General features: G+C 31.5%; 2 protein-coding genes across 4 annotated transcripts in view; both read right to left on the bottom strand.

The window, feature by feature from the left end:
• Nucleotides 1-3,923: 3,923 nt before the first annotated feature.
• On the bottom strand, nucleotides 3,924-12,829 carry LOC139513049 (glutathione S-transferase-like). 2 transcript variants are annotated; one of them, XM_071301161.1, is made up of 6 exons: nucleotides 12,743-12,783; nucleotides 7,882-8,079; nucleotides 6,356-6,567; nucleotides 5,579-5,713; nucleotides 5,003-5,156; nucleotides 3,924-4,552 (listed from the first exon to the last, which is right to left on the bottom strand). In XM_071301161.1, exons 3-6 carry the CDS (start codon nucleotides 6,564-6,566, stop codon nucleotides 4,342-4,344), a joined length of 711 nt encoding a protein of 236 aa, XP_071157262.1. In that variant the 5' UTR covers nucleotide 6,567; nucleotides 7,882-8,079; nucleotides 12,743-12,783; the 3' UTR covers nucleotides 3,924-4,341. The 2 variants fall into 2 exon arrangements, with proteins under 2 accessions (XP_071157262.1, XP_071157261.1); XM_071301160.1 differs by lacking the exon at nucleotides 7,882-8,079 and having other exon boundaries at nucleotides 12,743-12,829.
• Nucleotides 12,830-16,824: 3,995 nt separating this feature from the next.
• Nucleotides 16,825-20,819, bottom strand: part of LOC139513047 (uncharacterized) — a 45,278-nt gene continuing 41,283 nt past the window's right edge. For both annotated transcript variants that reach the window (XM_071301158.1, XM_071301157.1), the window contains 3 exons: nucleotides 20,058-20,315; nucleotides 19,717-19,785; nucleotides 16,825-17,359 (listed from right to left, as the gene is read on the bottom strand). In XM_071301158.1, the coding sequence (XP_071157259.1) occupies nucleotides 19,727-19,785; nucleotides 20,058-20,315 (317 nt within the window). In that variant the 3' untranslated portion in view covers nucleotides 16,825-17,359; nucleotides 19,717-19,726. The remainder of the gene's footprint in view (nucleotides 17,360-19,716; nucleotides 19,786-20,057; nucleotides 20,316-20,819) is intronic.

Below are 20,819 nucleotides of genomic sequence, written 5' to 3'. Positions count from 1 at the left end.
TTAGTCTCTATTATGTTTAATTTTGCAATTTCCATGAAGTGAGTAGCACTACTTAATTGCCTCAGACCTTCATTTATATATTCTGTTTTATCCCAGATCACTGTGGTGTTATTTTTATCTGCTTTTCGAATAACTATTTTTTCGTTTCGTTTGATGGAAGAAATTGCCTTTCTTTCCAGCGTAGTGAGATTATCGTGTGCTTTATTAATTGTTATATTATCTATCTCAACCTTAGTTTTGAATATATATGTCTCAATGGCATTGTTTGCAAGTTCCGGTTTATATCCGGATTTTGTTTAAAAGGGATGACGTTTAAAAATATCACCCTTGTCAAAATGATATTTACATCTTAGTTTTCTTGCAAATTCATTGAAATCTGATGCAATACTAGATTTTGCAAATTTCGTCGAGGGAGACGGTATATATTTTAATCCTTTACTGAGTAACAAAATCTCATCGTCTTTTATTTTTTCAGTGGTGAATATTTTAACATATTCACGAGCTTTTTCAATTGATTTTTTCCTCTTGAGAGAGCGAATCTTTATCTTTCTATTTTTCTGATAGAAGGCCTTTTTCATGATAGCCTTTTTTGTTTTTTTCGCTCTCTTAAAGTGTCTGTTAGCCATGCTTACAGATCGGAGGAAATCGCCAGAAGGCAGTGTGCAATTCATTTCTTGATGTAATATTGATTCTTTATCAAGCCTGTATGAACTCACCAACCAATCAGATATCAGTTACTCATTAGGAAACTAAATAAGGGGAAGAGGAGAACATCCCTCTAGACATTGCAACCAATCACCATTCATTGCTATATAAACTGACACGTAAACCAGATGTATTTTGACAATTTGACTTTTTAATTTATCAGACACTCAAAAACCATGCATTTTTGTTTTGCAAATCTCAGCACTTTATTATCAACTTATTCCACTCACTAAACTCTGACGTATTGGTTTTTACATTTAATTTCCCTGTATTATATAGGTATTATAACTTTAATATTTCCATAAATAATTAATCAACCTTTTTAGCTTTCTGTAAAGATATTTTTCACATTTAATATCTATTTTGACAGAAATAAGAAACATATTGGCAATGAACTATTGCTTTTGCCGATAATAACCGTTGCATTTAATTATAATGTATTAATTCTGACCACTTAACGTGAACAAAATATCAAAAATTATCTTTGATTCCTTTATTTCTCAACTTTAAATAAAGAATTATTTGTAAACAAAATCCTAAATTTTACGGTAATATTGTATTTATAGCGCAGAAATCAATTTATGATCCGTGTAAACTCATCGAACCTTTAAACAAACTTATAAGTAACGGTTATCGTTCTAATATTGTAATTAGATCTTGGAATATAGTTTACATTGGCACTAATACCGATTTTGTCATGATTTTTTATTATTAATTGTTTTGGCTTCTAACTAGCTGTCAGTAACTGCGAGTACTCTCAAATCGTACTCTCTTGTTAATTTGGCCTGTTGATACTATTTGTAATGCTATTTTGTTATTTTATATTAATATGGATCTTGTCTATATACCAGCTTTGATTGTTTGGAATATCTACTAATTTTCACTTCTTCGTACTATGAACATCAAAATTATTCTCCTTAAATCTGTACTACTAGCTCTAATTGTATGGTTTGACTATTATCTATTTTGAATTTATGGAACCATAAAACTAATTATTGACTCTTCACATTGAATAATCAGCGAAACGGATTATGTAAAATGTGAAGAGTCAAAAATTATTTTTATGGTTCAATAAAATCAAAATAAATTATTGCCATTCATTATAAATAAATTTCTATCAAAAATTAGGCTCAAAGAACTCTTTATATTAACAATAACAACGTTCACACATGTTGGCGTATGAATACACAATGTCAGAGTGGGCGTGTTACCATCAAAATTGACAACATTGAAAATAAAACTAATAATTTTAACCAATCAGAAGACAGTAAAAACACCAAATGTATTTATTAGTTGATATTTACCCCATATGTATCAAGTGTTAAATTAGGTATTTATATTACAGAACTTTCTTGGTATTCCTTATTGGAAGATTTTATATACACAGAAGTAATATACTTAAAACGACAAAGTTATTTTTCATTTACCTGTATATATTATGAAACCGTTTTTTTTTTTTATTATTTTCTAAGGGTTGTTAAATATTTCGCGGTGGTGTCTTGCCATGGCTTTGTTTGGACTTGTTTGTTTGCTTTTTTGGCCTGAAATGTTTGTCCTTAATTTTATTAACTATGTATTTGCATTCAGGTATCGCAGATCAAATGTATTCGTTCATAGTGTGTTAATTAACGTTTTTTGATTGAATTAAGCCTTCCAATTGATATTTTATCGTCTGTTTTTCTATGTTGTGATGTTATACTATTGTTTCAGTAAAAGGAGAATGTATGGTACCATTAACACGTTTGATCCCGCTGCAAATGTTTGCACCTGTCCTAAGTCAGGAATATGATGTACAGTAGTTGTCATTTGTTTGTGTAATTGATACGTGTTTCTCGTTTCTCGTTTTTATATATAAATTAGACCGTCTGTTTTCCCGTTTGAATGGTTTTACACTAGTAATTATGGAGCCTTTTATATCTTGTTGTTCGGTGTGAGCCAATGCTCCGTGTTGAAGGCCGTACATTGACCTATAATGGTTTACTTTTATAAATTGTTACTTGGATGGAGAGTTGTCTCATTGGCAGTCATACCACATATTCCTATATCTATTAACATCTTGATACAACATGCTAGCTCCTCATGATCATTCATATACAATACGACTGGTTCCGTTATTGTTTGCTGATGATCCAAACATTATCGATTACACTTCTCTGCAAAATATATTATCCCAAAAATACTAATGGGTTCCATCGATGATTATGCTAATCAATAGGCTAAAAGCAACAATGGAGACATTAACATGTATTCGCGTTCAGAATTCGTTTAGGCTATGAGGTCTTTGATTCAAATTAGAATGAAACAAACTGAATGGCTCTACGAATATATATGCAACATCGATCGTCAAAGACTCAAATTATACTTCGCATCTGTTCTACCTCCATGACAAATATAGTGTTGTCGCTGCAAATAAAGTCCACGTCTTTTTTTAAAATTACTTTACATAAAAGAGGGCCGAAAGATACCAGAGGGATAGTCAAACTCATAGATCGAAAACAAACTAACAACGCCATGGCTAAAAATGAAAAAAAATTGACAGACAATTAACAGTATACATGACACAACATAAAAAGACTAAAGACTAAGCAATACAAACCCAACCAAAAACCTGGGGAGATCTCAGGCGCTCCGGAAAGGTAAGCAGATCTTGCTCCACATGCATGTGGCACACGTCGTGTTGCTCATGTTATTAAAAATCTGGTAAATAGTCTAATTCGGTAGGTCACATTCATGAAAAGGGAAGGGGATTGTCGTTAGGACGTAAGGAACATATCCGATATCATCTGTGAAACGGTTATTCCATAACGGTCAACCAACTCGTGATGGCGTCCGTCAAATTAACGAAGGGATGATTTAAACTTCACCATTTGGAACTCTTGGTTTGATAGCTTCCTTGTGAGCAGCAACCATCTATTGAGGAAATCATGATAGGAAATACAAGTACGGGAATATCGTATCAATTTGGAGATATATACTCCGTATGCAGGCGCTGCTGGAGTGATACTACTTAATAATGGAAAGTTCACAATTGGAAAGCTGAAATCGTCCTTTTGTCGTAAATTTTAGTATTCAACCGACCCTCATTGTCAATTTATATAAACTCCGAGATAAGTGAATAAGGTATTGACTAGTCCCTTCAGCTTTGAGACCTATACCTCAACGATATTTAACAGGGTAGTAGTAGTCTTCTCTGTAAGTAGGCAATTAAAATGTTCAAGTACAGAGAAAGCTTTATTTTGATGTGGCATGTACAATCAGTAATAAAATAACATATTAAGATTATTTACCGAATATCTGATCATACCCTATACGAATCAGTCGAAATAATTGTACACAATTACGATATGGTTGAAAAAGCAAAAGAAGATATGAAAAACGAGCGAATGATGGCAACTATTTCATCAATCACCTCCATATTAGTTAGACATTACTGAGAATAAGATATTTCAGAGTTATACACACTGTGTGATACCAGGTGTAAACGCGTAAGCAAGGGTGATATGCATTCTTTTGTTGTGAATTGAATCATTGATACACATATAAAAAGATAATGTATGATTGCCAGTGACACAGATATCAAGCGGATTCAAATTGACGTAAACATTATCAACTAGTGATCCTCGTACGGTGTTTAAATCACATCATGCTATTATTTTCAAGCGGTACAAATCTATCAGAGTTGAGATATGCAGCAATATTTGGTCTTCTTTCAATCCGATCCCGAAATAACTTTAATAAAGGACAACAATCTGCACTCTTCCAAGCGTCGGGGTAACTTGCTTCCGTGGCCTTTAAAACCCAGAATAGTGTCAAATCGACATAGGTTAATTTGTCACCAAATAGAAATCTAAAATAATAAAGAATACGGGATAAATGTATCCAGGTATATTCCTATAAGAAAGATGTATGCAACACACATGATTAATTGAAATAGATAATGAAAAACAAAGATTTGTAAAATAGTTCACCTTTAATTTTTGATTATAAGTGAAAACCTTTGATTGAATGGAAACATCTAACTGTTACATATCCTTAACCATTTTGTCTACAAGCATAAATGGGTTATGTCATCTAGTGCCCCAATTAATTACAGATTGTCATTGGTCATTTCAACGAGATGACCAATGATAATCTGTGTATCGCTATTTTACCTGTGTCAGTGATGTTAATATTTTGGACAACGGCACGTGCATCTTTAGTTCCAAACGATATTTTTTCATATCACTTTACTATGCTGAGAAAAGAAATTATCATGCAGTCAGTAAGATTAAATTTTAAATTTTTAAATAATACCTACCCTTTACCACCATTGTTGTACTTGAGTACAGATTCAAAGTAAGACAGATATTTTGGAATCCTTTCAGCAGCAAATCTTTCTATGTATGGTTTAGTTTCCTCTACTTGTGTGAAGTAAGACGCGGTTGGATTAATTCCGTGAAAAGCCAAACGACCTGAATTAGATACCAAATATATAATAAATATTAAGAAGTATTGCTTTAAAAGAGGAGGCCTAATTATTCAATTTATAAAAATAAATTACAACGCGCAATGACTTATAATGTTGGTGAATAACAAGTTTCCACTAAGATTGTCACACATATCATCTCCATAAACCCCTTAGGAAAATTGGCAAATCAAGTTTTTATATTGGGAGCAAATACAAAAAGTCATATTAGATAATAAAATATCAAAGAAGTTAACAAAAAAACAATATTATGCGAGACAGTTCTGCGTGTTTCACATTTTTTCCAGTCAGTTTTTTCACCGTACTGTATACTCGGTCATAAGTTCACATACTTTGAGATTCTAACAATTTCAAACCAGTAACTATAATCTCCACCTAAATTAATCTGATTACATTTCTAATTCTTACCCTGAGCCAAATAGTCATGAAGTTCTGTGTTAATCATGTCAGCACGCCATTTATCTTGCTCATTATCCGGAACCAGTCCATATTTTTCACCAAGGTACTTGCATATTACTGATGTCTGTCCTAACTGAAAATCGCCTAGAAGAATATTCAATGGAATACTGCCAAACGTTTTATCATTTAATTTTTAAAGACTATGCTATTATTTTGATATTTGTTTCATTACGTACTGTACTTAATAGCAGTTTGGTAAGTACTTAATAGCAGTTTAGCAAGAACTTAATAGCAGTTTAGCAAGAACTTAATAGCAGTTTGGCAAGAACTTAATAGCAGTTTGGCAAAAACTTAATAGCAGTTTGGCAAATACTTAATAGCAGTTTGGCAAGTACTTAATAGCAGTTTGGCAAATACTTAAAAGCTGTTTGGCAAGTACTTAATGGCAGTTTGGGAAATACTTAATAGCAGTTTGGCAAGTATTTAATAGCAGTTTGGCAAATACTTGATAGCAGTTTGGCAAGTACTTAATCGCAGTTTGGCAAGCAATTCACCTTTATAGTAATCCGCGATGATACCAATTAATATTTAACATTTATGTCATAAGATATGTTTCAAGATTCAATTTGTTTCCTCTCTAAATTGCATTGATTTGTAAACATCATAAAACTTCTTTGATCATTTGTCATGAATTGTTTTTGGTTATTTTTTGCGTCAACATATTATCTTCATGATTTATGGTATTACTCTAAATGCTTTTGTGTCGTTCGTTAACGTATGTTTTACCTTTTCGGATGACAGGAGGGAATAGTACAGGAAATCCTGCCAGTTTATCTTTGGAGTAGAAGTATTTCATTATATCTTCTTTACTTTTTATCATATCTTTGTACGGTATACCAAGTTCTTCAAATATTAGTCGAATGTATGCAGATCTTCCGATGAGGAAATGATGGTAAAATAACTCCCATTCTTCAGTCTGTCCTGCCTCTTCCGTCATTCTACATGCAGTGAAATAATATTTAGCTGATGCATTTCATTTTTTAAATACATGGTTGTCAATTAAAGAGAACACAGGGAAAGGCTGTGGGTATTTTTAAAATAAAATACCATAACTCTATCATTGAAACAACGAACAGGTACATGGTCCTTTAATTATTAAGAAAATTCGAATCAAATTTTCATTAGATAGCAGATTAGAAAATTTTCAGAGTTCGTTAAATATTTTTAAGATCAACTTGTAAAATCTTTCGCCAAGGCTTTGTCAGTTTACATTTAAAGGGGCGTTAGAGCACTGTGTGTTCGACTTGTTTTGTGCATTTCATTGATAAAATAATTAAATTGACTGTCTTTTTATAGAAAATTGAGTGAAAGAAAATAAAAAAAAATAAGATAATGAAGTAAGAAATACACCTTTGTTTTTAACATTTGTAGAAGCACAAAACGTTTTTAATTGTTATTCAAACACCCTTCCTGTGTTGTTATAACTCCCCAGAAAAGTAATTTTAGGCCTCTTCTACTTTATATCATAGTACCGATATATTAACACATAGGCTAAATATATAAAAAAATGAAATCTGAAGCGCGATGAAGTATCAAATATACTGTATTCCTGTCACGTAATATTGTCATTTAAGGGGTATTTTTTTTAACATTGCTATTAAAGCGGGAAGGGGAGCATTTGGCTAGCCGTAAAATCAGGTTCAATCAACAAAATTTTGCCGGAAATGAGTACCTAGTTATCTGTTATCTATAGTATGTTTCTATGTATATTGTCGTTTGGTTTTGTTGTAGTTCAGTGTATCTGTAGTTCCGTTGTTCTCCTCTTACAGTTGATGTGATTTCTCGATTTTGAGTTTGTTACCCGGAATTATGTTTTGCTTAATCGAACTATGAATATTGAAAAGCGGTAAACTACTGTTGCTTTTATTTGTTCGTTTGTAAGACAATGCAGTCAAAAACGCACGAACCTAAAAAGGTGTACCCGCCTTTCTCTTTTTTATGAAATATTTGTTAGTTTTTTATGATTTCTTTCTCAAAAAAAGGATGTCCGGTATATTATCCGTCGGAATTTATGCTTATGCACCAAAAGATCCTCATATATTTGAATTTACCATAATCGGCTGTTTTTTTAAATTAATTTTCTTTACTTTAAGAGTTGATAAATATCTCGAAACTCCATACTACTAGTATAATTTAATCAGGTAATCCCACATACAAAAACATATCATTTGACAAGGATGAGATTTTGGCGAATCATAAGTCCTTCATGGCTTCTATGAACATTGCATTGAACAACAAATCGGAGGACTTACCTTGTTTGTATTGGATACCTAAACTTCACAAAATTCCGTACAAACAACGGTACATTGCCGGCTCATCTGCTTGTTCTACTAAAGAATTGTCCATTAGATTGACTAAAATTCTGTCCGCAGTTAAAGAGGGTCTTCAGATATACTGTGAAACTGTTTACTCACGTAGTGGTATTAACCATATGTGGATTCTGAAAAACTCTAAAGAACTTCTGGATAATTTTAAATCTCGGTCTTTTTCTGAAATTAGTTCTATTAAAACTTTTGATTTTCAACCTTGTATACAACCATTCCCCATGTGAAATTGAAAACCCGTCTAAAAGAAATAATTCACAATGCTTTTCATCATAAAAATGGTAGCATACGCTATAAATTTATCACTTTGGGATACCATAAGGCATATTTTGTCAAAAAGGAACAAAAGGGTAAAACATACTACACAGAGGAACAAGTGATCAGTATGCTGGAGTTTCTTATTGACAACATATTTGTTGAATTTGGAGGTAGACTTTTTCAACAAATTGTCGGCATTCCTATGGGAACGAACTGTGCGCCTCTCCTTGCCGACCTCTTCTTATTTTCATATGAATCGGAGTTCCTTCAGACACTTGTCAAAATCAGGAAGATCAAGGAAGCCAGGTTATTTAATTTCACTTTCAGATATATTGATGATGTTCTTTCTCCATTAACAATCCGAACTTTTCTGATTGGATTCCATTAATATACCCACCAGAACTAGAAATTAAAGAGACCACAGACACGGCTTCCTCTGCCTCATTTTTAGACTTTTACCTCGAATTTGACATACACAGTCATCTCAGTACCAGAATCTATGACAAACGAGACGATTTTAATTTTGAAATTATCAATTTCCCCCACCTTAGTAGTAATATACCAACTTCACCTGCATATGGAATATACATTTCCCAACTTATTAGGTATTCAAGAGCTTGCAGCTCCTATTCAGACTTTGTAAAACGTCACCAGTGTCTGAGCAGAAAATTGATGAACCACGGGTATGTCAAAGAACGTCTCGTCCTTTTTCTAAAAAAGTTCATCGGAAGATACCCAGAACTTGTTGATAAATATTCCGTATCAACTTCACAAATAATACAAGATGGTCTTGAAGTATATTGATTTTTAGTACTGACGTTTGTTATCATCTTAATTACGTATTATAGTATTCTTTTATATGTCTTTTTTATATATTCATTAGAAGTGACTCTATGGTTACGTAAAACCACATACTTTGAACGGCAAAATTATTTCATTTATTGATATTACTTTTACTTAAGGATCTTGACATACTATGAATGACTAAACTATTTTATTCAATAAGACTACTTTTTCTGTTTAGTCTGTTTTTTTATGATATACATTTGACGTGAAACTGTACTTATGTATCCCGTCATACTTTGAACCACACCATTATTTTATTTATTATTATTACTTTTACTGTTAAATCTGGTTTTTGTTATATCTACTTTACGTGAGTCTGCATTTATGTATGCCGTCATACGACAAAATTATTTTTATGTCTACCTGTGCGAATTTCAAACGCGCAATTTTCCACCAGTAATGAAAACCTTCTATCATTTATGGGTAGACTTTACATAGATAAATTCAGCCGTATTTGACGTGAAACTGTACTTATGTGTCCCGTCATACTTTGAACCACACCATTATTTTATTTATTATTTTTACTGTAAGTCTGTTTTTTGTTATATCTACTTTACGTGAGTCTGCATTTATGTATGCCGTCATACGACAAAATTATTTTTATGTCTACCTGTGCGAATTTCAAACGCGCAATTTTACACCAGTAATGAAAACCTTCTTTCATTTATGGGTAGACTTTACATAGATAAATTCAGCCGTATAAGAAAAGCAAAATGAGAATGTTAAATTTGATGTATGCCTTTTTGTGCTACTTTGTTACATTTGTTGTTTATGTAGTGATATTAAGATGATAACACAATATTGAATGTTGTACCCCTATTTTTGACATTTTTACTCTTTGAGTATGTTTGTTTTGTTCATGCATCGTTGACAATGTAATGGAATTTGATGCGACTGTCATACAAGTGAGAGGTTCAGCTAGCTATAAAACCAGGTTCAATCCACCATTTTTTACATTAGAAAATGCCTGTACCAAGTCAGGAATATGACAGTTGTTATCCATTCGTTTGATGTGTTTGGACTTTTGATTTTGCCTTTTGATTTTTGATTTTCCTTTTTGAATTTTCCTCGGAGTTCAGTATTTTTGTGTTTTTACTTTTAACTATACAAACGAATATAAGATGCACAAAACGTTTATGTTCTACTTGATATCAGTCTGTTTGATGATGTTAGAGAAGAGACATTTATTATTCCACTAAACAAGGATATTTTACAGTTGACATGCTTTCTTTATATAGTTTAACAATAGTTCGCAATAGGAGTCCTTTGAGTGCTGAACCTGAGCTTAATGCGGTTTTTATGGAGTTCGCATGGGCACTATTTAGTCTTCTAAGTCATGTTTGTTACTGTGCTGTTAGGACATCGCATGGTCTGTTAAAATGAGTAAACCTGATACCATTTAGAAACCATACAATACCCTTACATAAAAAATGTGAAATTTATTAAAACAGCCTGATTAATGCAGAAAAACAATAAGTAAATAACATAGATTAAATGAGTTGTTAGAGATTAACTCCATCCGTAACACGGTACGACATTGAAGTTACAGCACAAACTATCAATAAAGCTTATATTATTTTGCATTTGAAAGCGTTTTGATTGAGTAAAAATCGCTATGTTACCACCTAAATGTGAACAGAAGTATAAATTCAGTCGATTTGTTGATTCTGTACTGATTTTTATAGTTTTTTCTACACTTGTGAACGGAATAAAGTCTGAAACGATCATTTCTATCCGAACAATTCATAATAGTCTCTACAATAGATTATTGAGTATTTTTGAGTTTTTAGTCAATTTTTAGATATATGCAGAATGTGGTAAATACCGTACAGTTAAGACTTTTTGCTTGCAGTCAATTCAAATACGTTCAATCTATTTTCAGACTGTTCAGTAGTTGTTATTATACATATACCGATTTACATCATACTGAATTATCGGAAAAGTTTTGCTGATACTGCAGACTATAGGCGATAGATAATAATTGTTAGTCATTATTTTAAAACATATTATAAGCATTGTGTTAGACAACAACAAAAAGTCATTTACATAGAGTATGGACAATATATCATTTTATAACATGTTATTCTAGACAAAAATTAAGAATTATTTGCGACAGATCATGATTATAAGACATTATCTTAAACCCCAAAAAAAATTCATTAACACAGAAAATGGGCTAAAGAAAATAGTGTAAACTTGATAATTTCAACATGAACGCATAAGCAAAGAAAATGATTTGATTTAAAATTAGTATACACTAACTTAAAATCTATGTTAACAATAATCTTGCAAGTGTCAGATAACTAAAAAAAAAACCAGTATATTACTTCCATAATATTATCAAGAAAATGCATCCGAATGAATACTAATGATAAATATAACAACAAGCACAATCACATTACTCTTGTATCTTTGTTAAAAAATATCTATTTTTCTTGGAAAAAAGCAACTTAATGTGTTATTTTTTTTTAATTTTATTATTGTATGGGTATGCTATTTTATCGTCTTATTGTACTATATATTACTGACTACATTTTACTTTTAAATCCGTAGGAAGATAAGTCATGACTGATGAGGTCATCCTCTTTAGATAAAAATTAGTATTTGATTTATTTATTTATAGATCTGAGACTTTTCAGCGTTCCTGATAATATTAATCATCAAAATCTTATTTTTAGCTACTGCGTAACATTATAAGCAAACAAAGGCATAATTTGTGTAAATACAAATTTAATTCTTAATCTGTTTAATCAATTACATCAGCGCACTATATATATCAAACCTACAAGACCAAATTTTTCAAATTTTAATGTTTTTGGTATCATTTCGATGATAGGAAAACGTAAAACGAATGACGGTCAACTTACTTGGAAATATTATATATCTAGAGATTAAGCGCTCATAACCGTTCACAATCGAGATATGTATATAAAAATTAACTTATATAAGATCGCCAGAAATGTTTTTTGGGGGGTAAAATATGTATGCAAAACAAAATTGAAGAGAACCAGTATATCCACGACATTCACTTTTTTTGATAAAAGGAAAGAGAAACAAATCTTAATGAAATTAATTGTTAATATTATCAACAATTATCATCGTTAAAAATACCAAAGATATATTCTTATATGCCTGTTATGTCTACCTTTATAATGCTGTATAACAAACATATTAAATACAAATACCTTTGTATATAACCTTTTGATACATGTATTATAGAAATGAATCATTTAATTTATACAATGCACTTTATTTTGAGCTTTTATCGTTTGTTATAATTAATCATAAATGAGTTTCTGCTAATAAATATTCCCTAGTGTCTTGTCCGAGCGTGTGTCGTTCAGCTATATAGGCCAAATCTTCAATAATATGTAATAAAGGGATATGGTACTTGTGAGCCCATGTAATGCAAATAAAAACTTTGTTTTTTCTTCTTCTATAGGATAGAGCTATTTAGTTAAAATATTCATATGTTCTAAATTGTGACATATTAGATAATGTAAATTTAATCACAGTAACAAAAAAATATGAAACTGCAAAATGATTAATATTGGTTTAATCCGAGCTTTGTAGTACAACAAATGTTTATATCTATACAAATAATCAAATAATCGTATACGTTTTACATTAAAATTACACATTAAAATCCGCAAAAGGGTACATAAGACGATTTATTAAAACTTACCTTACTTCCTGTGTGTGTAACATGCAAATACAAGAAAGAAGAGAGATAACTCTGGTTGAATATAAACTAACACAAAAAAAGTCATAGTGTCAGTTGATCTACCGTAAGGTAAAGGAAGTATTAGACACGAAAATAGACTTGTGGTTACAGCATATCACTAATTCACTCTTGTTATGTATTACAACCATGTTGACACTTTGCTTATACATTTTTTTGATTTAATATAATAACAAAAAACAAAAGAATTCTGTATTTAATCATTTGTTAAAAACTAGACACTAGAAGTACAAAGCCATAAAAATTCAACAACTATTGTTTACCGTCAAGCATATAACTATTAATAATTCTTAATATTGCAGAACGCATAGGAAACAACTACTTTCGGTTGCAGGCACAGTTGAAGTCAAAAATCGGGAAATTTCTTGTTTTTGGTCTATATGATATTCTTTACACTGCTCTACCAACTTTTGTTTCACTCTGACATAAGAACTGTTGTTGTTTATGTGTTCAATGGGGTCCACTCTACATACAGACTACAAACGGATACACCTAGCAGCATCCCTCGGTCTTCCAGGTCAAAAAATAGAACAAACAAATCGTCAAAATCGACGCTTTTTGCACCTTTGGGGTAAATTCCATACCCTAACCACTCCCGCCTCGATACCCCCTATATTAGCTTTAACGAAATCAATATGTATCCGCAGCAGGGTACAGCTCATGTGCATGTAACTTGCATATTTTTGCAAATAAACAAAAATTAGATAGTTTCTGAAAAAAAATTAGCAAAGTAAAAAAATAACAAAAATACTGAACTCCAAGGAAAATTCAAAACGGAAAGAACTTAGTCAAATGGTTAAATCAAATGAAAAGGTTTCGAACAAGGTTCTTTATTGCCGACATATTACATGTGTCATCTACACAGGACTGATATTGACTTAAGTTTATCAAAGTTCACTTCTGTAATTGTTTTATTCACCATACAACACATCGAACAAACGTTATATATTACGAATGTCAAAATAAACCACAGGTATAATTTTTTAATTACACATTTGTCTTGTGTGTAATGATATAATGTTCTCCTATTTATTGTTCATCCTTATTTCATTTTCGTCCATGTATACGATTACAGACACTCAGTAGTTTCTGTTCATAACGGTTCATTTTGCTTTATTTATATGATTATAAGTACTCTGTAGTTTGCTGTTAATAATCATCCAGTACCATAATAACATAGGCCATAAATTTAAAAACGTTCAGACCAATTCAATATAAATACAGTTCATTTACTTTAACTGTTTAGTCTATGTTTGGTGATATGCATTTGAAGTGGCCCGGTACTTATACATTCCATCATTACGTATGTTATTGTGCTATGGTAAAAACATTGATATGTTTGTATTTATTTTTTCCTATCTTACTTTGTCTATAAGTCTTTTTTGGTTTTTTTTTGGTTGACATATTTGTTTGTTTTTATAGTGATTGCGATTAAAACATAATGTTTACTGCTGCATCCCTATATTCTTTTTTGCCTGTTGCGTCTGTTTGTTTTGTTCACACATCGTTGTCAATATAAAGGAATATTATGCGACTACCTTACACGTGGGAAGTTAAACTAGCTGTGAAACAAGGTTTAATCCACCGTTTTTTTACAAAGGAAAGTGCCAATGCCGGTATGGTAGTTGTCTCCATTCGTTTGATGTGTTTGAACTTTTGATTTTGCTATTTGATAATGGACTTTCCGTTTTTCATTTTCCTCGGAGTTCAGTATGTTTGTTACTTTATTATTTACAAGGTTGTTCATCTGATGGTAAGCTCTATCAGCAATATTTTGATGGTTTAACAATATAGTCTTACTACTATTTTTTTTTGATGTACCTATCCCTGGGCACCTGTTTCTCAATTCATTCGCTGTATTGGTCTTTAGTTGACGTTGTTCTTGATCAATGATGCAGAGGAAAACAGTCTGAAATTAATCACATTTGTCCTAACCATTGGAGTTGACACCATTTGAAAACTTATTATCGTGGCATTAAAACCAGAACGGTCACTCCTGTATTTGGTTAACCAAGATTATTTCTTTTTTAAATTATTTCTAGTTAATTGCTATTAAAAAAAATATGACTAAGATCGTACCTCACCCAACTGATACACTTATCCCAATTTGGAAAAACTATATCACTTTCAATTCCCATAAGCCTTTCAAATACAGAATGTAAGTATTCATAGGGTTTGTTTAATCGTCTTTAGGTCCATTCGTAGTATTATAAACAATCTCTTTAATGATGAGTTGACTGATTAAAACAAAACAAAAAAAGTGTCATAAAATATAAATCAAAAGCAATAGACCACTTTCGAGTTTGTCTGTCAGCGGAAAAAAAAATCGTCAATTATGCGCGCCTTTATGATGTCATTTACCAGAAAGAGGGGATCGCCTGTACTGTTACCGTTCACCAAGCGTCTTAGTTATCGTAATTATTCAGGATAAACTAGAAATAATGTTTGTTCTGTAGGTACATATTCACAATTCCTTAATGACAGCAGTGCTGATTGTCAAGTATGATAATTCAATTTGCCGAATAATTCGTGCAATATAACATCCTAGATTTCCAACCACTTGCTCAACATTTGAACAGAAGTGACGACTCCCCTTAACGCACGAATGATGTTCACTAAAACCAAAGTTTTATGACGGAAATGCATCGAACTCGAAATTTGTCTATAGCATGAATTTATTTTTACACGACTAAGGTCTATATTTATGTATAAATTTATAACAAAAGTGAGAATTTAAATAGTTTATCTAACCATACACATACTCAACAACTATAATAAAAATTACCTAAAACTAATGGTCACTTAAGTTTGTGACACGTTTTTTTTCCGTTAACTTGTTTAAATTTTTTCGATTTGTTTTTACTTAATCTTAGTAAAGAATCTTAATGTTCATATAAGTCCAGATTAAGTAACCCTTCGTTTACTAGTTTTTGCAAGATGTATTGAAAACATATCAAAGGGTTTATCACTCTCAATCAAATTTATGTTTTATTCCTTTCCCTCTTTTACATGAGGTCAACACCATGCTTTAAAGGAGTAACTAAATATACCAGAGGGACATTCAAGCATATAATTCGAAAAATAAAATGACAACGCCATAATTAGAAAAGAAACATAGAAAAAAAAACTTCTTGTTTTGGTCTGTTTATATTTTAGAAATGTCGTTGTCAGTTTATTTTTGACTTATGGTTTTGAATATCCCACTTGTATCTTTCGCCTCTCTTTTATATACCATCGTGTATATTACATATATCTGTCCAGATTACATTTATCATTATATCAATAATTTCTGACTATAAATGCCTGAAAAGTGAAACTCGTAGTTGAAAACTATATAAAACAAGAACAACACACATATCAATGTTTTCTACACTATTGACGATTATATGTTGATGCTTGTTTTCTGTTTAGAATCATCGTTTTATGAGTAATACCCTCATTGCTTTTCCCCTATAACCTTTCTGAAATTGGCATTTTTAAAATCATCCCTTGTTTTTCCTCAACTGTAATCGTAATTCTAAGTGTAATCTTAGGTATAGACCTAGTTTCCGCAAATGTCTAGTAAGAACATTGCATGAGTGTTGATCAGTTATTATCAGGACTCTTGTCTATAAAGAACAGAGTATGAGAGTTGATGATTTTTATTATCAAAACTCTTCACTATCAAGAACCAGTGTGAGTATTTGTGTTTGTTTTTGGTCTAGATTAATAAAATAGTACATGTGTTGATGGGTATTTATTTTCTTCGAACATGGGGTGTGTATTGGTGTCTATACTCGTAACGTTTTATTTTATGGGATGTGTGTTTGTAATAGTTTATTGTATAGAATTGTATAGATTTTAACCATGGTGTGGATGATGATTGCTTGTGTATTGTCTAATATTGGGATGATTTAAAACATGGTTTGTGTATTATTTCTCGTTTTTCTTAATGTAGTTTTTGTCTAGACATGTTTCAATTGAGTACATATATGAGTGTGGATGTTTGTTTATTGTCTAAACTCTTGTCAATTAAGAACATGGTATTTATATTAATGATTGTTTATTATTTAGACTCGTAACGATTTGGGATTGGGTATGCATATTTGTATTTGTTTTAGTCATATTACGTATAACAATCGTGTTAAAGACATTCTACATCCCAGTATTATGATACATTATGATTGTCATTCTTTCGATATTCCGTGACCTAATATTACAATTAGATATATTACAATCCCTTCTTGAGCAATCATAGTAATCTCTTGAGCAAAATGGTTGTTTTGTACAGTCTCAAATTACCCATTCAGCAGTTTACTGGAAAGAAACATTTGCAATTCCAGTTTCTCATTACGATGAAATATTTTACACAACATTGTCCATCTAGAAACTTGCACAAACGAAAAGCCAATCGTAGACAATACTCAAACAGTTAGATCCATAATAGAACTGCATACAATAATGAAAGCGGAAGTAGTATGGAGCCAGCATTCACAACAGTGATAACATTAACAGTTTCTACAATGCTTATTAGTCTCTCCGACATAAGAGGTCTATCGTGATGCTTTTCCATTAGACCGGCTAAAAAAAAATATATAAATCATTTTGAATAACTATGTCATAATAATAGTGATTACATAGTGTGACGAAAAGACATTAATCAGTGTGCTGGTCTTTGAAGTCGATGTTCTTAATAAAAACTGTAGATAGGAAATAATTGCGATATTTTTTATTGTAAATAACGTAAAGGAAATGTCTGTATACATATAGCAATAATGTTGATTATGTGATATATTTGTTGATTGCTTAACGAATATACTGATATGAGACTTTTGTGTGACTACTTTTAGAATGGATTGTTGTCAGACATTTGTGTGACTCCTTTAGAATGGATTGCTGTCAGACATTTGTGTGACTGCTTTTAGAATGGATTGCTGTCAGAAATTTGTGTGACTACTTTTAGAATGAATTACTATTAGAAATTTGTTTGACTACTTTAAGAATGAATTGCTGTTAGACATTTGTGTAGCTACTTTTAGAATGGATTTGCTGTCAGACATTTGAATGATTACTTTAAGAATGAATTACTGTACGACATTTGTGTGACTACTTTTAGAATGGATTGCTGTCAGACATTTGTGTGACTACATTTAGAATGGATTGGTGTTAGAAATTTGTGTGACTACTTTTAGAATGAATTGTTGTCAGAAATTTGTGTGACTACTTTAAGAATGAATTGCTGTTAGACATGTGTGTAGCTACTTTTAGAATGGATTTGCTATCAGACATTTGAATGACTACTTTAGAATGAATTACTGTATGACATTTGTGTGACTACTTTTAGAATGGATTTGCTGTCAGACATTTGTGTGACTACTTTTAGAATGAATTACTGTTAGACATTTGTTGGACTACTTTTAGAATGGATTGCTGTCAGACATTTGTGTGACTACTTTTAAAATGAATTACTATTAGAAATTTGTGTGACTTCTTTAAGAATGAATTGCTGTTAGACATTTGTGTAGCTACTTTTAGAATGAAATTGCTGTCAGACATTTGAATGGCTACTTTTAGAATGAATTACTGTACGACATTTGTGTGACTACTTTTAGAATGGACTGCTGTCAGACATTTGTGTGACTACTTTTAGAATAGATTGCTGTCAAAAATTTGTGTGACGACTTTTAGAATGAATTACTGTACGACATTTGTGCGACTACTTTTAGAATGGATTGCTGTCAGACATTTGTGTGACTCCTTTTAGAATAGATTGCTGTCAGAAATTTGTGTAACTACTTTTAGAATGAATTACTGTACAAAATTTGTGTGACTACTTTGGGATGAATTTGCTGTCAGACATATGTGTGACTACTTTTAGAACGAATTACTGTTAGACATTTATGTGACTACTTTTAGAATGGATTTGCTGTCAGACATTTGTGTGACTACTTTTAGAATGGATTTGCTGTCAGACATTTGTGTGACTACTTTTAGAATGAATTACTGTACAACATTTGTGTGACTACTTCAGGATGAATTTGCTGTCAGACATATGTGTGACTACTTTTAGAATGAATTACTGTTAGACATTTGTGTAACTACTTTTAAAATGGATTGCTTTCAGACATTTGTGTGATTTCTCACCGACTAGATTTCTACCAGACATTTGTATGACTGCTCAAAGAATCGATCTCTGTGTGATATTTGTGTGACTGCTCATAAAAAGGATTGTACTGAGACATGCGTGTGACTGTTCATAGAAAGGATTGCTCTGAGATACTTTTGTGACTGCTAATAGAATGGATTGCTGTTAAATACTTGTGAGACTGTTCGTTCAAAGAATTGCTGTGAGACATTAGTGGGATTGCTCATAGAAAGGAATGCTCTGAGACTTTAGTGTGACTGCTCATATAAAGGATTGCACTGAGACATGCGTGGGACTGTTCATAGAAAGGATTGCTCTGAGATACTTTTGTGACTGCTAATAGAATGGATTGCTGTTAAATACTGATGAGACTTTTCGTTAAAGAATTGCTGTGAGACATTGAGACCTAGAGGATAAGTTATTTGAAATTGTGTTTTCCAAAATAGTTCTGGAACTTCATGGATTTTTTGAATTGCTTGTGTGTTTGTTCTGGTTTGTTTCTGAACAGTTTCAAGTGGTTTGAATTTTATAAATTAAAGATTGTGTTTAGGCTTAGCTTAATGTTGGTATATTATGAACGCATGACTCATTCCCTTCGTCAGAAATGTGTATGCCACAAATATCTCATGACATTTATTGATTGTAACCCAGTTAATTACCCGGTATTCAAAATATCAATATCTTTAATTTCCATATGAAAATTCAAAGAGAATAGATGTATGTTTAATATAATGGTGTAACCAATAAACAAAAAACATATTAATCAGTTTGGAATAATTAATCATTTGTTTACCTTTCTTCCGTTATGGGACAGCATCCAGGTAACAAACTTTCTTGCCTTTTGTTTCTCCGATATTGGCATCTGTCATTTGGAAATGAAAAGAAAAAAGAAACTTGAATTTCTTTGTCTTTTTGTCCTTTTGATCAATATTTTAATATATAATTCAACTTGTGCTTCAGTCTCAAAACTACACTTCATTCTTTTTCATTATCATTTACAAAGCTAACATAATTTTCAAAAGTTTGAAATTTCTTCCTTTAATAACAATTTTGATGGCTAGTTAACGCAACGTAATATACTTTCATTCAATCAACTGTAATTTTTAAACCAAATGTGTCTTTAACTTTTCTTACCCGTGAAAGGTTCGCAATGGTAATAGTTCCCAGATAGTGTTGATTTCATGGTACATTCTTCTAACTTTGACGTGTTGCATTCCTTTAAGATAGACTGTCCATTTTTAAATTTGCACAGAAGTGCTGTTATGACATTACACATGGACCCACCATATCCGTCCTTGCATGTAATATCAACCAAAGGTTGATTGAGACCAAGGCAATTTGCATTGCCTTGGTCTTTAAATTGTTTGTTGAAAATTGTTTTACACCAACTACCTACAAAGATTAAACAAATGTTAAAAACCTTGAAAAAAAAGAAAAAAAAGTAACTTAAATTCATGGCAAAAACAATAAATTCTTACCATATCTGACAGAAACAACAAACGACTTCCACTGAATAATATTGACTTATGTTATAGAGTTTAACAAAATTGTGAGCGCACAACCCTCAGCTAACAGGTGAGTTGTGTTCTGCAGCAACATTAAAACAAAAAGTAACAATCAGTTTGTTAAGTATAAAATATGTACAATTCTAGTAATCTTGTTGTTGTAATTTCAAAATAGTTAAGTATATTAAAGTATACAATTATAACATATGAAATTGAGAATGGAATGGGTAATATATCAAAGACACAACAACCCAACCAAGAGCAGGTAACAGGTTGTTACTTGTGTGTAATGTTTGTATATATATGAATACAACTATAACAGTATAACTATATATGGTTAGTATTTGTGTAAAATGATTAAAGTCCAATAACACAGAATTCTAAACTATAA

Source organism: Mytilus edulis, chromosome 2 (assembly GCF_963676685.1).
Source record: "Mytilus edulis chromosome 2, xbMytEdul2.2, whole genome shotgun sequence".
In the NCBI taxonomy this organism is placed as follows: Eukaryota; Metazoa; Mollusca; class Bivalvia; order Mytilida; family Mytilidae; genus Mytilus; species Mytilus edulis.
The sequence above is the reverse complement of the archived record's forward strand: the minus strand, read 5'-3'. Positions and strand labels throughout refer to the sequence as shown.

Bases quoted from the DNA above. Each gene is read 5' to 3' on its own strand.
- LOC139513049 (XM_071301160.1), bottom strand. From the start codon at position 12,765: ATGTTACACACACAGGAAGTAAG. The intron at 5,714-6,355 runs GTAAAACATACG...ATATTCTTCTAG, and splicing joins CCCTCCTGTCATCCGAAAAG to GCGATTTTCAGTTAGGACAG. The intron at 4,553-5,002 runs GTAGGTATTATT...TTATTATTTTAG, and splicing joins TACAACAATGGTGGTAAAGG to ATTTCTATTTGGTGACAAAT.